The sequence below is a fragment of the Typopeltis vanoorti genome, chromosome 16, assembly GCF_054136105.1.
Source record: "Typopeltis vanoorti isolate ZY-2024b chromosome 16, IOZ_Tvanoo_1.0, whole genome shotgun sequence".
Classification (NCBI taxonomy): Eukaryota; Metazoa; Arthropoda; class Arachnida; order Uropygi; family Thelyphonidae; genus Typopeltis; species Typopeltis vanoorti.
The window spans coordinates 95,903,195-95,921,618 of NC_143564.1; the positions used below are offsets into that span (position 1 = coordinate 95,903,195).

The window sequence follows — 18,424 nt, forward strand, 5'->3', positions numbered from 1 at the left end:
TAATTTTTTGTATCTCTTTTTCATCTTTCCATTTCTGACATGCATGAGAGTATGCTGGATGATCTCCCTGACAGTTGACACATTTAGCTTTTTTTTCACAGCAAGATTTATTATCATGTTCTTTACTACCACATCGGCACAGGTAGTAGAACCACGACAGGCAGTTTGGGCATGTCCATATCTTTCACATTTATAGCATCTCAGCGGGTTAGGGATGTACATTCTAACAGGACAGCTGAGATACCCTGCTTTTACAGATGTCAGAGGCCTAGGTGTATCAAAAGTAAGGTTGATGTTCTTGGTTGAGACCAGGCCACCATCCCTGTGTATCAGGATGCGCCTCATCCTGATACACAGGGATGGTGGCCTGTCACTCCTTGATCTTTAAGCTCTAAACATATCTCCTCATCAGGAACATCAAGGAGATCCCATTCTGATATCACTCCTCTACTGGAATTGAGTGTTCTGTGAGGTGTTACTGCAATTTGTATTCCACCCATTGTCGTCGTTGCTCTCAGTAGTTTCTCGGAAAGTTGTTTGCCCATTGTTTCCACTAGGCTATCACCAGAATGCAATTTCTTGCCAGTTTTGGGAGGTCCTGCCATTCCTTCTAAACCTTTTTGGATAAAGAAGGGTGACATATTCCCAATTGGTTTTTCACCTGTTGCATGAATAATTAAAAAGGTTGGTACATTTATGTTAGTATCTGATATCTTTTGTTTCTTACTTCTGTTTCCATATGCTGTGTCTATATTATCAATACTTGGTTTGGACTTTGTTAGGGTCCCTGAAACATTTGATGATGAAGAATTCATATCAAAAGAATTTTTAATTCGGCGCCAGAGCTCCCCCACCCACCACGGAACCACACATGGATACCCACCACCCAGCAAGCAAAGACTGCACTCAGGAGTGGAACGCCAGGGCTACCTTGGACGCTATACTGACACTGCAGCAGGTCTAGGATCCTGACCCTTGACCATGGGGTGAGAAACTTACTGCAACACCGTTGACCCTTGCAGGCAAGCCCACTAGCCGATTGATCCTGGCTGGGCCATCCAGGACCACCCGTCTTGCCGAAGCAGGGGCCAAAGTAGTGCAAGACTACCAGGATCCTCCTTTCTGGATGTCCACGGGTCGCACCGCACGGCAAACACGGTGGCAGGCCATTGGATTCCAGTGATGGTGGTCTGGAAAAATGATAGTAAAAAAGACTCAGGAGAAGTAGAGCAAAGAATATGGGAAGAAAAGCAAAGAAAAAGAGGAAGGATGAAAATGGCCAGTACCATCACTGGGAGGTCCCCTCCACCATGAACAGGTGCCCCACATAGGGGGGCCTACAGGGAATTCTGCATTTTCTATATACTAATGCCAAAAATATCGGGAACAAGAGGGAGGAGTTAGTGCAACCTTGCCAAAAGTTATAGGCATTAGTGAGACTTGGCTAACAGCAGATAATGTAATTACAGGGATAGAATGTGAAGGGTTTAGTATTTTCAAGGAAGATAGAGAAGACAGGTACTGCTGATGATAGCAGATGAATTGCAGCCATAAAGAACAGGAGATAGGCAGGGAGGGTGGTTTTTCATTTGAAGCACTATAGTGGGAGATCAACGCCAGTAAGACAAAATATACAATTGGTTGTTGTTATAGGCCACAGGTGACCAACAACTTGCGGTCCACTTGTGGCCCTAACGTGATTTTGTGCAGCTGCAGCAGGATAAAAACTATATTAAATTATATGTATTATCATCCTTTCTTTTAGATGAATATTTTCTTTTAAAATGAATATGTATTATCAATTTAGCTGTTAGTTTCGACCGCAGATTTTCTGATTGATATGCTAGTTATATTCATTATTTCTGATGACGGAAACAATTTATATTCTCAACACGGAATCAAAATTGCCTTAAAAAGATTACTCAATCTATAAAATCTACTGCTTCTCTGTGTGAGTTGTAGTAGTGGGAGTGGTAGATTTCCATGCGCTCCAGAGTAACACATCATTGAAAGTCACTTGTTCTGCTCTGGTTACAGTGATCAGTTTCAGAGATTCAGTTTCACAGTTAACAGTGTTATTGTTTCAGTTTGTGTCCCCTGGTCAGTTACCTCAGCCTTTGTGTACTATGAATAAGAAACGTAAGATCTGTGAAGAAAACGGGTCATTTCAGGAGAAATGGGAAAATGAATTTCTGTTTATAAACAATAACGACAACAAACCACAGTGCCTTGTGTATTTGCAAGTATTATCTTTGCACAAGGAATATAACTTCAAAAGCCACTACATACAGCATCATGCCACTAAATACCAAGAATATATTGGACAAGTACATACTAAAATTGTACGTAATTTGAAGAGAAAGGTTGGTGCTCAGAAATCTATTTTTACTAAACCCACATCAATACAAAAAAAAAAAAAGTTCACTCTTCGCATTGTTTATTGTAAGCTCAGAGATAGTAAAAGCAAAAAAATCATTATCTGATGGTGAATTTGTAAAACACTGTTCTGTGAAAATGGCACATGCATTTGGGGAAGATAAAATTGCCAATGAGTTTGAAAGCGTCCCGCTATCAAAACAAACTGTAACAAAAAGAGTCGAGGAAATAGGTTCGCACATATTAAATAAATTAAAAAGTGTTATTACAGATTCAGCTTACTTCTCATTGGCTCTGGATGAATCAACTGCATAACAGATACAGCTCAACTTCTAATTTTCATTCGAACTGTTTCCAAAGACTTTGTTATTAATGAAGAGCTACTAGTATTAGAGTCATTGCATAACACAGACAAAGGTCAAGACATTTATGATGCAGTTATGAAGGTTGTAAATGGTACTGGTGACATCAACAATCTCACAGCTACAGATGGCACCAAATCAATGCATGGTACTCAAACAGGCTTAGTTGGCTTACTAAGGAAGGCTGGAATCAATTGCCCTGTATTGCACTGCAATAATTATACATCAGGAGGCTCTGTGTCATATTCTGCCTCCATTTCTGTTAGAAATGGAGGCAGAATATGACGATTTAGTGTTGTACACAGACGAACATTGCCTAAGCGGAGGGAACTGTTTGAAACGGTTTTTTGTTTTGAGAAAGGATATAAAACAGTTTTTAGAGGCACATGAGAAGACAAACAAAGAACTAATCACAAAACTATGCGATCCTCATTTTAACAGCTTACTCGTCTTTCTAACAGACATCACACACCACATGAATGAACTCAATGTGAAGTTACAGGGATGTAACCAAACAATCTCAGATTTAGTTGGACAACTAGATGGATTCATAAGTCAACTGAAGGTTTTTAAATTCACCCTATTCAGAGGAAACTTGGTACATTTCCCTTTCTGCAGGGAGTTGATGGGGGAGAGCCATGACATTGACTTCAAGTTTTCTGTGCCAATGTTAGAACAACTTTTGGAGCAATTCAGTAAGCGACTTTCTGACTTCAATGACATGCGGCCACAACTGACATTATTTAACAACCCAATGAAATGCGACATTTCAAAGCAGCATGACACTATTCAATTGGAATTGTGTGACCTTCAAAGTGACCCCTTTTTCCAGTCAATGGAGATAGGCATTGACTTTTGGAAACTGGTACCAAGGGAAAAATATCCTGCATTGAGTGATTCAGCTTGAGAATTGCATCTATGTTTGGAAGCACATATATATGTGAATTCACTTTCTCAACCATGAGGGCGGTTATATCTTCACAAAGAAGCTGACTGACTGATGACCACCTTCAGGATTTGTTACGAATATCGTGATCATCATTGAAAATTGACTTTGATTAACTTGTTGTTGCACATGAACGCCCACAGTGTTCTCATTAAGTTGTGTTACATGTAAAAAAAAAAAACAGAAATATGTAATTAAATATAATTTAACAACTTATATTTAAATCAATCAAGTATTTTATATTGTTCTCCCAGTAGTAAAATGATTTAACAAATATAGTACATGAGAATTATGAGAGTGTGAATGTAGAAAGTGTGAATGATAGTATTAATGGTTTCTCAGAGAATAAAAAAGATGAGATAGATGCATTGAGTGAGATCGCGTTGTTAAATGGTGCGATAGAAAGGGCAAAACAGCAGCTAGAGTGCATGAACAAAAGTCGACTGAATGAACCAACCAATAATAAAAGGTATGACAGGAAAAATAGGCGTATGAATGTGAACATGAACAAAATGAAGGATAGAGTGCTGTATGGAGACTCGTTAGTACGAGGTGTGTTAGTAGAGGATTTGACAAAATCGTACCAACCTGGTGCGACCATGAAGGATGTAACTGAGTCCATTAGAGAGCAAAAGGAAAGGGTGAAAGAAATGATTGTTGTGGCAGGTACGAATGATTTGAAAGGAGATAAAATGGAAATGATAGAAGACCTGAATGCATTGTTTGAGGTACCAAAAGAAAAGAGTGAGAGAGTTAGAATGATTAGTCTTTTGCCACGGTATGACAGTGAAATGTTTAAAAGGAGGGCCATAATCGCGAATGACTTTATGCGTGGGTTATGTATGACGAGTGGTGTGGAATTTGTGGACGTGTGGAGTGAGTTTGATGGGCGAAAGGATCTATATAAGATGGATGGCTTGCATTTGAATGGTTATGGTGTAAGAAGACTTGAGAAAGTGTTGCTGAACGTAGTGGATGTGCAAATTCAGAGAAACTAGATTTGTTAAGGGGGGGGGTAGATATACAGTCCTTAGGGAGGCAGTTGAATGTAAGAATGAATATAATATGCTAGAGCAAATAAGGACAACAAACCAGAGTGGGATAGTTAATATAAGGCATCAAGGTAGGGTTGGGGGCTAATGGGGGTCTTAAATTCATGTACACTAATACTAGGAGTATTAGGAACAAGAAGGAAGAGTTTTTGGCCATGGTTGGCACTTCCAGACCACAGGTTATTGGTATTAGTGAAACATGGCTGACTGTAGATGATATAGCTAGTGGGATTGAATGTGATGGGTATAGTGTGTTCAGGAATGACAGAGAGAATAAAATGGGGGGAGGAGTATTGTTGATGATAGCTGATGAGCTCCAGCCAAGGAGAATAGAAGTTGAATTGCAAGATAGAGAAAAGAGCACATTTGAGGCCATTTGGTGTGAGATTGTGGTGGCTTGCAAAACTAAATATACAATTGGTTGCTGCTATAGACCAGGTGATGGAAAAGATGGTGGTGACAGTATGCACAAGCAAATAGAAGAAATGAGTAGAAGGAGGGTGATTATTATGAGAGATTTCAACTATGGTCGCATTGATTGGAGTGAGGAGAGGACACACGGGAGGAAGGAATTGGATTTTATGCGGTTATTAAGGGATAACTATCTGCGACAGCATGTAATGGAAAACACTAGGGGTCAGAGAGTGCTTGACCTAGTAATTACATCCGAGGATTTGGCTGTAACAAATGTGACTACATTGCCACCAATCGGTGAGAGTGATCATAGGGTCTTGACTTGGGAGGTGGCTAAAGGTGTAGAATTTTCAATTAAGACAGGGTGCATGTGGAATTATCGGGCTGGAAAGTATGACAAGCTTAGGAGTTTGATTGGCTCAGTGCCATGGCATGTACAACTGCAAGGACTAGAAGTTGATAGTGCATGGGAGGTAGTTAAGAAGTGCTTGCATGAAGCAATGGCTGACTGTATACCTAGAGTCCGAATAATAAATCAAGTAGGGGTTAAATGGATGAATAACACCGTTAAGCTTGAGCTGCAAAAAAAGAAACAACTATGGAGGGAATTTAAGGAGAAAGGTGACCGGCAGGCACATGAACGGTATAAAGCACAGGCCAGAAGGGTGACGAATGTGGTAAGAAAAGCAAAAAAGGATTACGAAAGAACATTGGCCATGCAGGCTAAAGAAAATCCTAAACAGTTTTTTAGATATATAGCAACTAAAAGGAAAAATGTACATGGCAGAATGATTTTAAAGAATGCTGATGGTAAGGAGGTAACTGAATCAGTTGAGATAGCTGAGTTACTGAGTGAGCACTTTGCAAGAATATATCATCCAGGTGGTGACATTGCAGAAATGAACAAACCAGTAGATTATACTGGAATTTGGTGAATGAAGTGGAGTTGAGTAGTCTATTGCATAACCTCAATGTCAATACATCTGTGGGATTGGATGGTATACCAGCTCGTGTAGTACGAGATGCAGCTAAAGAATTGTCAGTACCCTTGACCATTTTGTTTAATTTGAGTCTCGGGTCTGGGTTAGTCCCGAGCGGGTGGAAGGAGGGGAAAATAGTTCCATTGCATAAAGGTGGTTCCAAGACTGCTGTTGTAAATTACTGACCGATTAGCATATCAGGAATCATTGTCAAGGTCTTAGAGAAATTAGTCAAGAAAAGAATACAGGATTGGATAGATGAAAATGAGATATTGTATGGGGGACAACATGGTTTTGTGAAGGGTAGATCATGCCTCAGTAACTTGCTCACGTTTAATAACACAGTGACGGCTGAACTGGATAGGGGTAATGGGTTTACAGTGATACTACTGGACCTTGCCAAGGCCTTTGACAGGATACCACATGGAACCCTAATCAGTAAACTGGAGCAGATGGGGATAGATATAGGGTTGGTAAGATGGATAGGAGGGTGGTTGAAGGAGAGATACCAGAGAGTGGTTTATTCAGGAGTGGAGTCAAAAAGACGTCTTGTGACTAGTAGAGTGCCGCAGGGCTCTGTTCTTGGACCACTGCTTTTCAATTTGTTCAACAATGATATTGGAAAGGATTTGAGAGGAAGTGTTCACTTGTTTGCTAATGATGCAAAGTTGGGTAGAGCAATTGTGAGTGCACAGGATGTCAAAATTTTACAGGATGATTTGGATAGTTTGGAGGACTGGGCTAGGAAAAATGGATGTCATTTTAATGTGGCAAAGTGTAAGGTTATGCACTTTGGGGTGAAAAGAATAGCAGCAGTATATCGCATTGGTGGAACCGTACTCCAGGAGATTGATGAGGCCAGGGATTTGGGAGTGCTGGTGGATAGGGAGTTGAAGTTTAGGGGGCACATTGCAAAAGTGACTAAAACAGCTCACCAAATCACTTGGCTTATGAAAAATACTTTAACATGCAGAGACAAACAAGTTGTTGTTCCTCTGTATCGAGCCTTGATAAGACCCCATCTGGTCTTCTGTGCCCAGTTATGGGCACCAGGGTTTCTTCGTGATGGGGAGGAAGTGGAGAGGGTCCAGAGACGAGTGACCAAGATGATAGCAGGTCTGTGGAATGAACCTTATGAGAATAGCTTGAGGATTTGTGGGTTGCAGAAATCGGACAATAGGCGAAGGAGGGGTGATATGATTGAGACATTCAAATTACTGAAGGGTTTTTATAAGATTGATCCAGAAGATATTTTTGAAAATATGACTGGTGGTGGGAGGACTAGGGGCCATGCATGGAAGCTGGGCAAGAGCGTGGTTGACAAGGGTGTTAGAGCTAGGTTTTTTACTTGGAGAGTGGTGAATGAGTGGAATAAGCTTCCAGAGTCTGTTGTGGGTTCTCCGACCATGAATGAGTTCAAGGCAAGATATGATAGATACTGTGTGAATGTTGAATAGTTGTTCCAGACATGATGTTAGGGCCTCCCTCGATGAGTCTGTCGACTCCTTGGAGTTCCCCGGAACAACAATAATAATAATAATAATAATAATAATAATAATTCAATACATATAACTATTGCCTTGAAAAAATGCAGAGTTTATTTTTATTTAAGTTCTGTCTAAAAGTGTGCAGCCCGTGACGCTACCACTCATCATATATTGGCCCTCGTATAAAATGAAGTTGACCGCACCTGCTATAGTCGACGGAGTTCCACAAATGATCTGGAAAACATGCATCGGTAAATTGGTACAATGTGTACATTTCAAGTGATTATTATGGGGAATTCCACTATGGAGATATACAGTGTAGACTGGAAGTAAGAAAGATCACATGGCAGGAAGGAAAGGAAATTTATATACCTTCTGAGAGATGATTACTTGAAGCAGTATGTGATGGTCTAGGGGAGTGAGAGTAGTGGTCCTGGTCATGTAGTGGTAGTGGTCTCTCTCTCTCACACACACACACACACACTCTCACACACACACACACACTCTCACACACACACACACACTCTCACACACACACACACACACACACACACACACACACACACACACACACACACACACACACACACACACACACACACACACACACACACACACACACACACACACACACCTTGTTATCACTTTGTCACCAAACTTAACTACATCCCACATTTCCATTTCTTGACCTTCCTCATACACACACGTTCACTACTGTTTCTCTCTCTTAGTCAATGACGGACCGTCCAAAATTTTAATTTTTTTTAAAATTTGAATTCAGTATTTAGAGAGTAGTTTTCAAAAATAGGATCTTTCTATTAGAATGAGCCTTCCATAGATTTACCTGTTATTATTAACAGGTTGTTAAGATATGATCTTGTTTTATTATTATGTTATATTTTATATGAACTGAGGTAACAGCAGAGGTTGAAAAGGGGAATGCAAATGTTGTATTTTTGGATTTTGTAAAGACATGACCGATTACAGCACATGAGATTTAAGTTGGAACAAATAGGTGTGGATAGTGGAATAGATAGAAGACCGACTGACAAAAGACATATCGAGAAGTAACATGTATGAAGGAAAAGTGCTTGAAGGTAGAAAGGTAACAAAGAGAGTTCTGCAAGACTTTGTTTACTTGGTCCACTTATATCTATATGAATAGTCTGATGACAAATATTTGGTTATTTTTTGATAATATAAAGTTGAGCAGGTTTAATAATAAAGATATCACTCATTGTGGTGTCCCAGAAGAGCATTTGAACAGAGTTGCTAAATGCAGAACTGTACTTAGGGAAGTGGAAGATGCCTTGGAGTGATTGTAGATGAGGCAACGATGTTCTGAGAACACATTGCAATGGCAATAACAATACAGACATTCTAGAGAATTGCTGCTATACAGGTAAAGACAGAGATGGTTATTTTCTGTATAAGACTTTGATCAGACTACATCTTGTACTATTCTGTACAGATTTTGGTATCTTGTTTTTTGTAATGATATAGAAATTTTTTGGAGTTCAGTGGTGGTAACAAGTTCACTTCAGATCTGTAATCTGAATTCATGAGGATAGATTTGAGGAGAAAGCATGACTTTTCTTCTATTTACCAGGGTCTGGTAAATATAAGAAAAATGCATAAGTTAAGAGAAACTTACTAGATAGATATTGGAAGATTTTTTCAAAGACTAAAAATATCAAGAATGAGAGGCCTACTCTGTCAACTACCTAAATTTGTGGTAAGTAAGAGTGTGAGGAATAAGGTTTTTGCTTGGCAAGTGGATGATCGAAATGTTTTCCAAATCATTGAACATGATATGAATAAAGTTGAGGTTTGATAGGACACACTATTGCATTTGGAGTGAACTTCCTATATTGAGTATTTTGACTCCATGAGGTGTATTTATGATGATGATAGTAGTCAGCGTATTTCATTACTTTTTCTCTGAAGTCATAGAATTCATGGATATTGGGCTGATAAACATCTACATATTATAGAAATAAGTTGTCTTTGCAGGCTGAGTAGAAGCAGCTCTTCTGTATGTTGGGTACAACTTTAAAAATAATTACAGTATCGAAATCCAAAATTTTCTTCATGGGTTTCAGCTCCAAATTTTTCACAGAACCGGATTATTATTGTTATAATTAATGTTATTATTTTGATACATGAAATATATATTATTTTCAGTTTGAAAAAGCAGACTTGCATTGGTTATTGTCATTGGTTTTCATTCTCTTAAGAAAACAGTTGTACATTGATTTTCCAGGAATGGGAAGGTACACTTTTTCACAAGAGGAAATCAGGAGAAAGTATACCATTATGGAGTAGAATTCTTCCAGTTGAATTTCACAATGGGTAAGTGACTAAAACTCTTAAGCAGAACATATCTTGAAATTAAAAGATATTAATTGAGCCTCCTAAGAGAGTGAAGAAAGATATTTTCACACTTTTTTTTCACTCCCACCTGCAAAAGGTTATGAACTTATAGTACTCTATAATACATTAGTACTGTGGGTGAACCAAGGATTTTTGAAATATTTTATGTTGATATTTTTTGTGTATTCCATAAACCCTGCTCTAGACAGTGAATGTGGAACTTTTCAAACCACTTCAGGCTTCCAATAAATTGGAAGAAATCTCGCACCAGATGATGGAGGTTCATCTCCCACTTAAAGATAATCACAAACATCCACACCTATAGTAGGATGCAAAACACGATAGTCTGTTGGTATGTTAACCACTTGACCATCACCTCTGTTATAATTTTTCCTAATGGTATTTTCAGTATGGAATCCAAAAATATGTTGACTAATAAAGGACCTCCCAGATGAGTCTTTGACTCCATGAGGTCTTGTTTAATAATAATAATTTATCTGAGTATAATAAAAGCACATTAAAATTTTATAAAATGTCAAGTTAACTGCTAACCTGGTTGGTAAGAGTGGTCAGTACATCTACTGTCCAATTAACAGGCTGCAAGTTCAGATTTTACTGTGGCCACAGATGTTTGTGATTGTCTTTTGGTAGGAAATGAATTTCACTGCTTGGTGTAAGCACTGTCCTCTTACTGGAGCCTTGAAGTGGCTTTAAAAAAAGTTTCATGTTCCATGTTTGGTTATATATATATATATATATATATATATATATACAAACAATATATAAAATTGATCAAAATAGTGCTAATGTATTATAAGTTTACAACCTTTCATGGATGAGAGTCATATAAAAATTATAACAGTCACACTCATTAAAGGGTGTAAACCTAAATGTTTAATGAGTGAGAAATAGGTAGATAATTAAAGACTACTTTAAATATCAAGTGTGATCTTTTTTTCAGACTAGTTTGGGTCTCCAGCAGTGGCAGTCTTTACCAAGTGGTGGAAATTATCTTCTACCTCAATAGTGTTAATCCCCAATAACTAATATTATATTTAATTGTTATAGCCAGATCTTCATAAACTCATTTTCAGCCTGTGGCTATAACAACAATGGATTAATAATATATTTCACACCAAGAAACAAGATGACAGATGTTTATCTTCATTGTTTACTATAGATTTTAACTATAAAGAACTCATAGGAATCTGAAGTATAATTTGCTATAGAGAAATTCTTTATCTGAATAAAAAAAAAAAAGCAGATGCTTATGTGACAGAAAGATGAACAATGCAGAAAGCCATAATACCATTAGCAGTTATGTATTATATATGTATTCTAATGCATATATAATAAGTGTTCATTGAAACTTATTATAGCTGTCATTGAGACTTTTCAGTAGTTTTATTATAGTGACTGAGTTTGTTATGATGATGTTTGCTGTAGTGATAGCGAGCTGCATTGCGAATTAGCATGTCACCTTTAGAACCCCATTTAAAAGAGAGAAATAAATGGAAATAAACAGTCCCATGCAAATCTCACTGATATGAATATTGTTTATTTTTTGGTTACACAATAGCAGTAAATAATTGCTATATAGTTAAATTCTGACATTATTTTAATGAGGTGAAGAATACATTGTTTTATCTATATGTTTTTTTTTTTTTTTTTTTTCAGATCTCTCCTCTTATTTCAACTATAGTAATTATAACACAGTTGGGCTAGATTGGGAACATTTGGGTTTGAAGAGAGTGCCGGGATTGGTAATGAAAGAGAGAGAGGAATGGCTCAGGAATTGCATAGAGAAGTTCCAGTAGTGAATAAAGTAATCCAAACACTCATATTTTTAAAAAAATAAGTACAAAATTAAACTTCAACTTTGCCTAATTATTTATATGTGCCCCTCTGTTCCTAATAAGTTCATTAATTTGCTTAGGCATGGATTCTACCAATGTAGAACACAGGATCACTTGTTTACACTATTAATAGATCATATTAAGTTATCCTTTGTATCACAATTTAATTTTCCAAGTCTCTATTTCACTATGGCCTATGATTTTCTATTGGGTTAATGTGAGGAGACTTGGAGTAATTGAATGTTGTTATTTTTGAGAAACTCTTTCACTTTTTTTGAAGTGTGGTATGGAGCAAGATCCTGTTGGAAGATAAGTTTTTTGTCTTTCTGGATCTATGGGGGTGGGGAGCACTCTTTTCTCCAACATTTTCAGGTATTGGTTACTTTTCATCATACCATCAACAAGCACAAGATCCTGGATCTTAGCTAAGTATTTAGGAGCTTGTTGAAGGTAGGTAGGAGAAGTATTTTCAGACCACTGATTTTCAAACATAGTGTTCTTACTCTCTTTGGACAAAGAAATGGTTCTCATCTGAGAATATAACCTCTGCCACTTATCAACACTCCAACCATTGTACACCTTTACCCACTGGAGCCTCTTTTTCTGTAGCTTTCATCATCGACTTTGTGCAGTTTTCCCTACTTCCAACAATTTTCGACAATCTTCATGTCAGAAACATTAATCCCACTAGCTACCAAGTCTATTTAAGGATACAGCAGACAATCTTGGATTCATTTTGCTTTTCCTAACTAGTAAATAATCTTGAGTAAGTGTAGTTTTCCTTTTTCCATACACATTTTCCTTTTCTGTCAGGTGAAAAGTTAGCTGTTTCTAAACCTCTTTAAAATCACATTAACAATACCCAAACCAACACCACACTCATTGACAATTTGTCTTTGAGTCATGGATGTGTACTAAAAAAGAGTATAGATATTTTTGAATGCTTTCTTGGAGATGTATCCATTTTATAGCTACACAAAATGAATAAAACAATACGAATGCTAACTTGTTTACACTATTAAAAATGCACAACACTATTAATAAACATCATAGAGACAGTTAAAACATGTAGCACCCTACTAAAATAGTGAACTAAAACCAAAACCGGAATTATTGTCAACTGAAATAAAATTCAAAACAAAACCAAAAACTTGGCAAAAATATGGATTGTTTGGATTATTTTGTTTGCTACTATACAAGCCACATTTAATAAGTAGTATTAGTAAAACTTGTTGTAGATTCAGAACTGAACTGTTATATGTGTGTGTGTGTAAATGCTAGAGGTATCAGAAATAAAGGGAACAAAATTGTTATATTCTTTGAGTTTGTTCACAAAAAACTTGTTAGAATAGGTGAGACATGGTTGGATGAGTAAAACATCCTGACAGGAATACAGATAGAAGGATATAATACTTTTGTGTGAAGATAGAAAGGTAAAAAAGGTCACTGTTGCTGTTGATGATAGAAAAGGAGTTATGCACATGCAAGAGGGAATAGTGGCAGTGGTCCTTGAAGCAGTATGGTTTAAATAGAGGTGAACAGAATGAAATACTTAGTTGGTTGACATAAAGACCTGATAATGTGGCCATGTGATTATAGTGACCATGAAATGTATAAGCAAATCAACAGAGCATATTTTCAGTGGTGTTGTATCCATAAAAATTGGACAAGACGCCAATGGGCTAATGTACTCTTAACAGTTGAGTTGTTTTAGTCTTTCCTCTGATTCTAGACAGCACTTGATCTGACATAAGTGGTACTGCTTACTATTGTAAGAATGTTCTTGAGAGGGATAGATACAGAAGTGTTGGGGTCTTGGCAGGCATGGGCGGGCATTATGCTTAATAGATGTACCGAGCTATGGTCCCTTTTTCCAGGTGCTGGAAAAAGGGACTATGACTGGTGATCCATATTGCAACAAAGTTCTTCAATGTCATGGTCGCTTGTTCTGTGAGGCTGTAGATATAGAATTCATTTTTATGGATGAATGCCACACCACAATGTATACAGGCAGTGTAGATATTTCTGGAGACCATGGATATTAATCGAATCAAGTGGCCAGCATGCTCCCTAGATCTCAACTCCATAGAACACATTTAGGATGCAATAGGGAGATGCACTGCAGCTGAAATTCCCTTACAGAAAACAAACAAGGCCTTATCCTTTCTCTGAAGGAGGAGTGGGCAGTTTGCCTTAAGATCTCTCAAATTACTTGGTGCTTAGCATGGTGTGATGTTGTGAGAGGTGCATTACAGTTTAGGGTGGGCATATTCTTTACTGAAATGTCTCTCTGCATATTTTTACGTAAGCACTGTACGTTAATTCCTTAACTACATCCTTAGGAAATTTGCAACCTTTGCCAAAAACTTATTGCAATTTAATTGGTACAAAATTTAACACATTTTTGTGTAACATAATTTATTAGTAATAAATTATGTTACAATGAATTTAAAGTCTCTGACAATAAATTTATGTCCACATTTGTCTGTAATCATGAACATTTTTTCATATACAAGTAAAATTGTAGTTCGTCCTTAGTTAATCACATGTGTATGCATGTATTTACATGCATACACATGTGATTGGCTGCAAAAAATTATACAGAAAAAGAAAAAAAACACTGGATAACCAGTAATGTAAACGTTGGGAAATGCTAGTATAAGTTATTGATGATTGTACTGCATCTGAAATACTGTGTGCATATCAGTTAAATAAGGAAATGTTAAGAGAAAGTGACTTTCTTGGCACTATAGAGTGCAGGACATGAAGAGAAATTGAGAGAACATGCTTTGCAGCATTTGATGGATAACAAACAGAAAGGTGATATGATTAAGACTTATAAGTTGGGGAGAGGAACCTGCCAGACAGATATAGAAGAAATATTACAGGATTGTAGATGTTAAGAGAACAAGTGGTACCTCTGAAGTTGGGTATTTTGAATAAGAGTGTGAGAAGTAGATTTCGTTCATTGAGAATAAGCAGTGGAGTGCATTGATGCTGAATGTGTTCCCAACTACATATGACTACCTTAAATGTGTGTGTGTTCCAAACTACTTTCACTCTGTGAAAGGCTACAGAAATCTTTGTAATAATTGCAGTATTTCTCTCCAAAATTACAGAATATACTGCAACTACAAGAATATCCATTTTGCTTAGAAAGTTTGTCACAGAAGGTAGTGAATGAGTGGAATACCTTGCCCCAGTTGTTGGTGAGCATACCAGCATTGAATGTGTTCAGAGCATGGTGTGATAGCCATCAACTATTTAGATTTATGTGCTGGTTGAACTCATTATGGGGTATTTAATGGAATAAATAAAGCACATAAATAATTTAACATGTTTAATCACTCATATATTTCAGCCCATTCACTGAGACATTATCTCAGAGAATGGGCCCCTGATGATGTCTCATTGGCTGAGATGAAATATAGGAGTGATTAAGCATGTTATTTAATTATTTATATGTTACTATTATTATTATTATGTGACACCTCCAGGGAGTCCAAAGACTCATCGAGGGAGAGTGTACCAACAGCATTGATCCCCTTCCAACTACTAACCATGCTCAGACTTGCTTAACTTTTTTGCGTGAGCCATTAATAGCAGAGGCTCTACCAATCAATCAGCCTTTGTGCTGTATTTATTCCATTAAACACCATAATGGGTGTGATAGCTACTGTAGTCTGTAAAGAATAAGTACTTTTCATGATGAATTTGTAATTCCATAGAAGCTTACAGTAATACTGATAACAATATTTCACTTTCTTTAGAATAGCAGAATATATGGTCCATGTAAAAGAATATCCATATTACTTAGAAAAGTCTTTTAATCCTGATTCTGGTGAGTAATTTGTTTTATGTTCAAATATGTGATATAATCAAACCTCTTTGATCCATGGATTGGTGTTGAGCTGTGACTTTTTTTTTTCTTTCTCCCTAATATTCTGTTAAATATTAACAAGAGGAACCTTTTTTTTCATAAAAGTGTTTAATGCTGAGAAGCTATCCTTTATTTAAAATTAATTTATACTTAATTATACATTCCTTCAAAAGGCATTTTTTTTGTTATAATTATTAGGATTACTAAAGATGTAATGAGTGAGAATGAAATTTCTAGTATTCTGTCACAAAATTACTAGTATTTATTAGCCATTTGTATTTGACATTTTTTCCCACTTTTTACTTAACTTCATCAAGATAAAGTGCACAATTATTTCTGACAAGACTAAACCAGATATTACCACATATAAATATTTTTGATATCGAGTAACAACATATTAACTTTATGTTACTTAATATACTTTTTTGGCATATTCTGTACCAAAAAGTAATTATTCATTTTATGGTAATTAGTATAATTTACTAATTAGCAAAATTGATATTACAAAATTCATTATATTTTCAAGTATTAGAGATTAGCATGCAGTTTAAAAGTAGTTTAAAAGCTCAGTAGCAATCTATGATGTCAGATATCTAAGAAATGCTGATGATTGATTTGATTCCATGATATGGGTTTTCCAGTTATGATACCATTGCATGCACTATGGATTCTGATATTATTATTACCACTACCCCAAGATCCCATGGAGTCAAAGACTCATCTAGGAGGTCCTTTTGTCATATGCCCAGCTCATCATACTACACCTTAAACACGCTCAGTTTCTCTGCAGACACCACATCCTCAGGCAAGGCATTCCAATCATTCACAACTCTGCATGCAAAAAACCTGCTTCTCACTCCCTTGCTCACACCCTGCTTATACAGCTTCCAGAGATGACCTCTGGTTCTCCCCTGATCTCCCACTGTTTTCTGTAAAATCTCTTCAACATTGATCTTATAGCAACCTCTTATTAACTTGTAGATCTCTATCATATCACCCTTCTTCCTCCTATCCACTAGACTCTGTAGATTGCATCTTCTCAACCTTTCCTCATATTTGACATTCCAGAGATATCAGAAACTTTAGTCAGTTGCCTATGGACCCTTTCGAACATCTCTTATCCTTTTGAAATTCAGGTGACCAGATCTGTGCACAGTAGTCCATATGTGGCCTAATCAAGGCTTTATACAATGGAACAAGAATCTTCTTACTTCTACAAGTCAGTGTCTTCCACATCATTCCCAGAATTCGTTGTGTTGTCCTCACAATTTTGGCAATCTGTCCTCTAAATTTTAGATCCTTTTCTACCATCACCCCAAGATCTCTTATTTCCTCCACCTCCAACAATATATCCCCACCAAACGTAAATTATACATCCCATCTTTGTTTCCAAATTTTAAAACCTTATATTTTGCAACATCGAACTGGTATTCCTGCTGCCCTGCCCATTCACTCAATCTATTCAAGTCTTCTTGTAAGGCCACAACATCTCTACTCTTCACAGTTCATCCCATGAATATCCTCATCCAAATCTTTGCCAATATCATTAACATACAGGTTAAACAGCAGTGGCCCTAAAACAGACCCCTAAGGTATACCACTAGTGACTTCTGGGATGTTGCTCCCCCATACACAACTTGCTGATACCTATCAGATAGCCAATCTTCGATCTAATGCATTAATCTAATATCCAACCCCATCCACTCTAGTTTGACTATCAATTTATCATGTGGTAATCTATCAAAAGCTTTTGCAAAATCTAAATATACTATTGTATTGCTCTCCTCTGTCCAACAAAGCTATCACCATATTGTAATAAGAAATAGATTGCTAAAGCATGATCTCCCTTTAGCAAATCTGTACTGTCCATCAAAGATAATACCATTGTTGTCAAGCCAATTCTGGATCCCAGTTCTGACCAGCCTTTCCAACACTTTAACCACAACATCTGACACAGATGGGTCTATAATTTGATACTTGAGTTCTATCACCTCCTTTACGAAGTAGCACAATCTTGCCCTCCTTCCACTCCTTTGAAACTTTGAAACAGTGCAAGGCTCATATCAAACAAATATGTTGAGGCAGCTGTCAGCTCCCTGGCATGTTCATTCAAAATATGCAGTGATATATTATCAAGGCCAAGCCTTATTAACATCAAGTTTCCTAAATTCTCCATATACCTCTTGCTCACTTGCAGTCAGTCTCTTCTCCTCATCATCAACTGCTCTCATACTTTCCATGATGTCACATTCACAAAAATGAAAGATCTTTATGAACCATTAAGTATTTCAACTATATCCTCTATAGCAGTTGTTCTTATATCTGTCCTCTAATATCACCCTTCTTCCTCCTATCCACTAGACTCTGTAGATTGCATCTTCTCAACCTTTCCTCATATTTGACATTCCAGAGATATCAGAAACTTTAGTCAGTTGCCTATGGACCCTTTCGAACATCTCTTATCCTTTTGAAATTCAGGTGACCAGATCTGTGCACAGTAGTCCATATGTGGCCTAATCAAGGCTTTATACAATGGAACAAGAATCTTCTTACTTCTACAAGTCAGTGTCTTCCACATCATTCCCAGAATTCGTTGTGTTGTCCTCACAATTTTGGCAATCTGTCCTCTAAATTTTAGATCCTTTTCTACCATCACCCCAAGATCTCTTATTTCCTCCACCTCCAACAATATATCCCC

General features: G+C 37.1%; 1 protein-coding gene across 2 annotated transcripts in view; it reads left to right on the forward strand.

Annotated features, from left to right (window-relative positions):
• Pde8 (phosphodiesterase 8) overlaps nucleotides 1–18,424 on the forward strand; it is a 464,293-nt gene that overhangs the window by 260,002 nt on the left and 185,867 nt on the right. For both annotated transcript variants that reach the window (XM_090406572.1, XM_090406573.1), the window contains exons 8-9: nucleotides 9,881–9,969; nucleotides 15,617–15,687. In XM_090406572.1, the coding sequence (XP_090262698.1) occupies nucleotides 9,881–9,969; nucleotides 15,617–15,687 (160 nt within the window). The remainder of the gene's footprint in view (nucleotides 1–9,880; nucleotides 9,970–15,616; nucleotides 15,688–18,424) is intronic.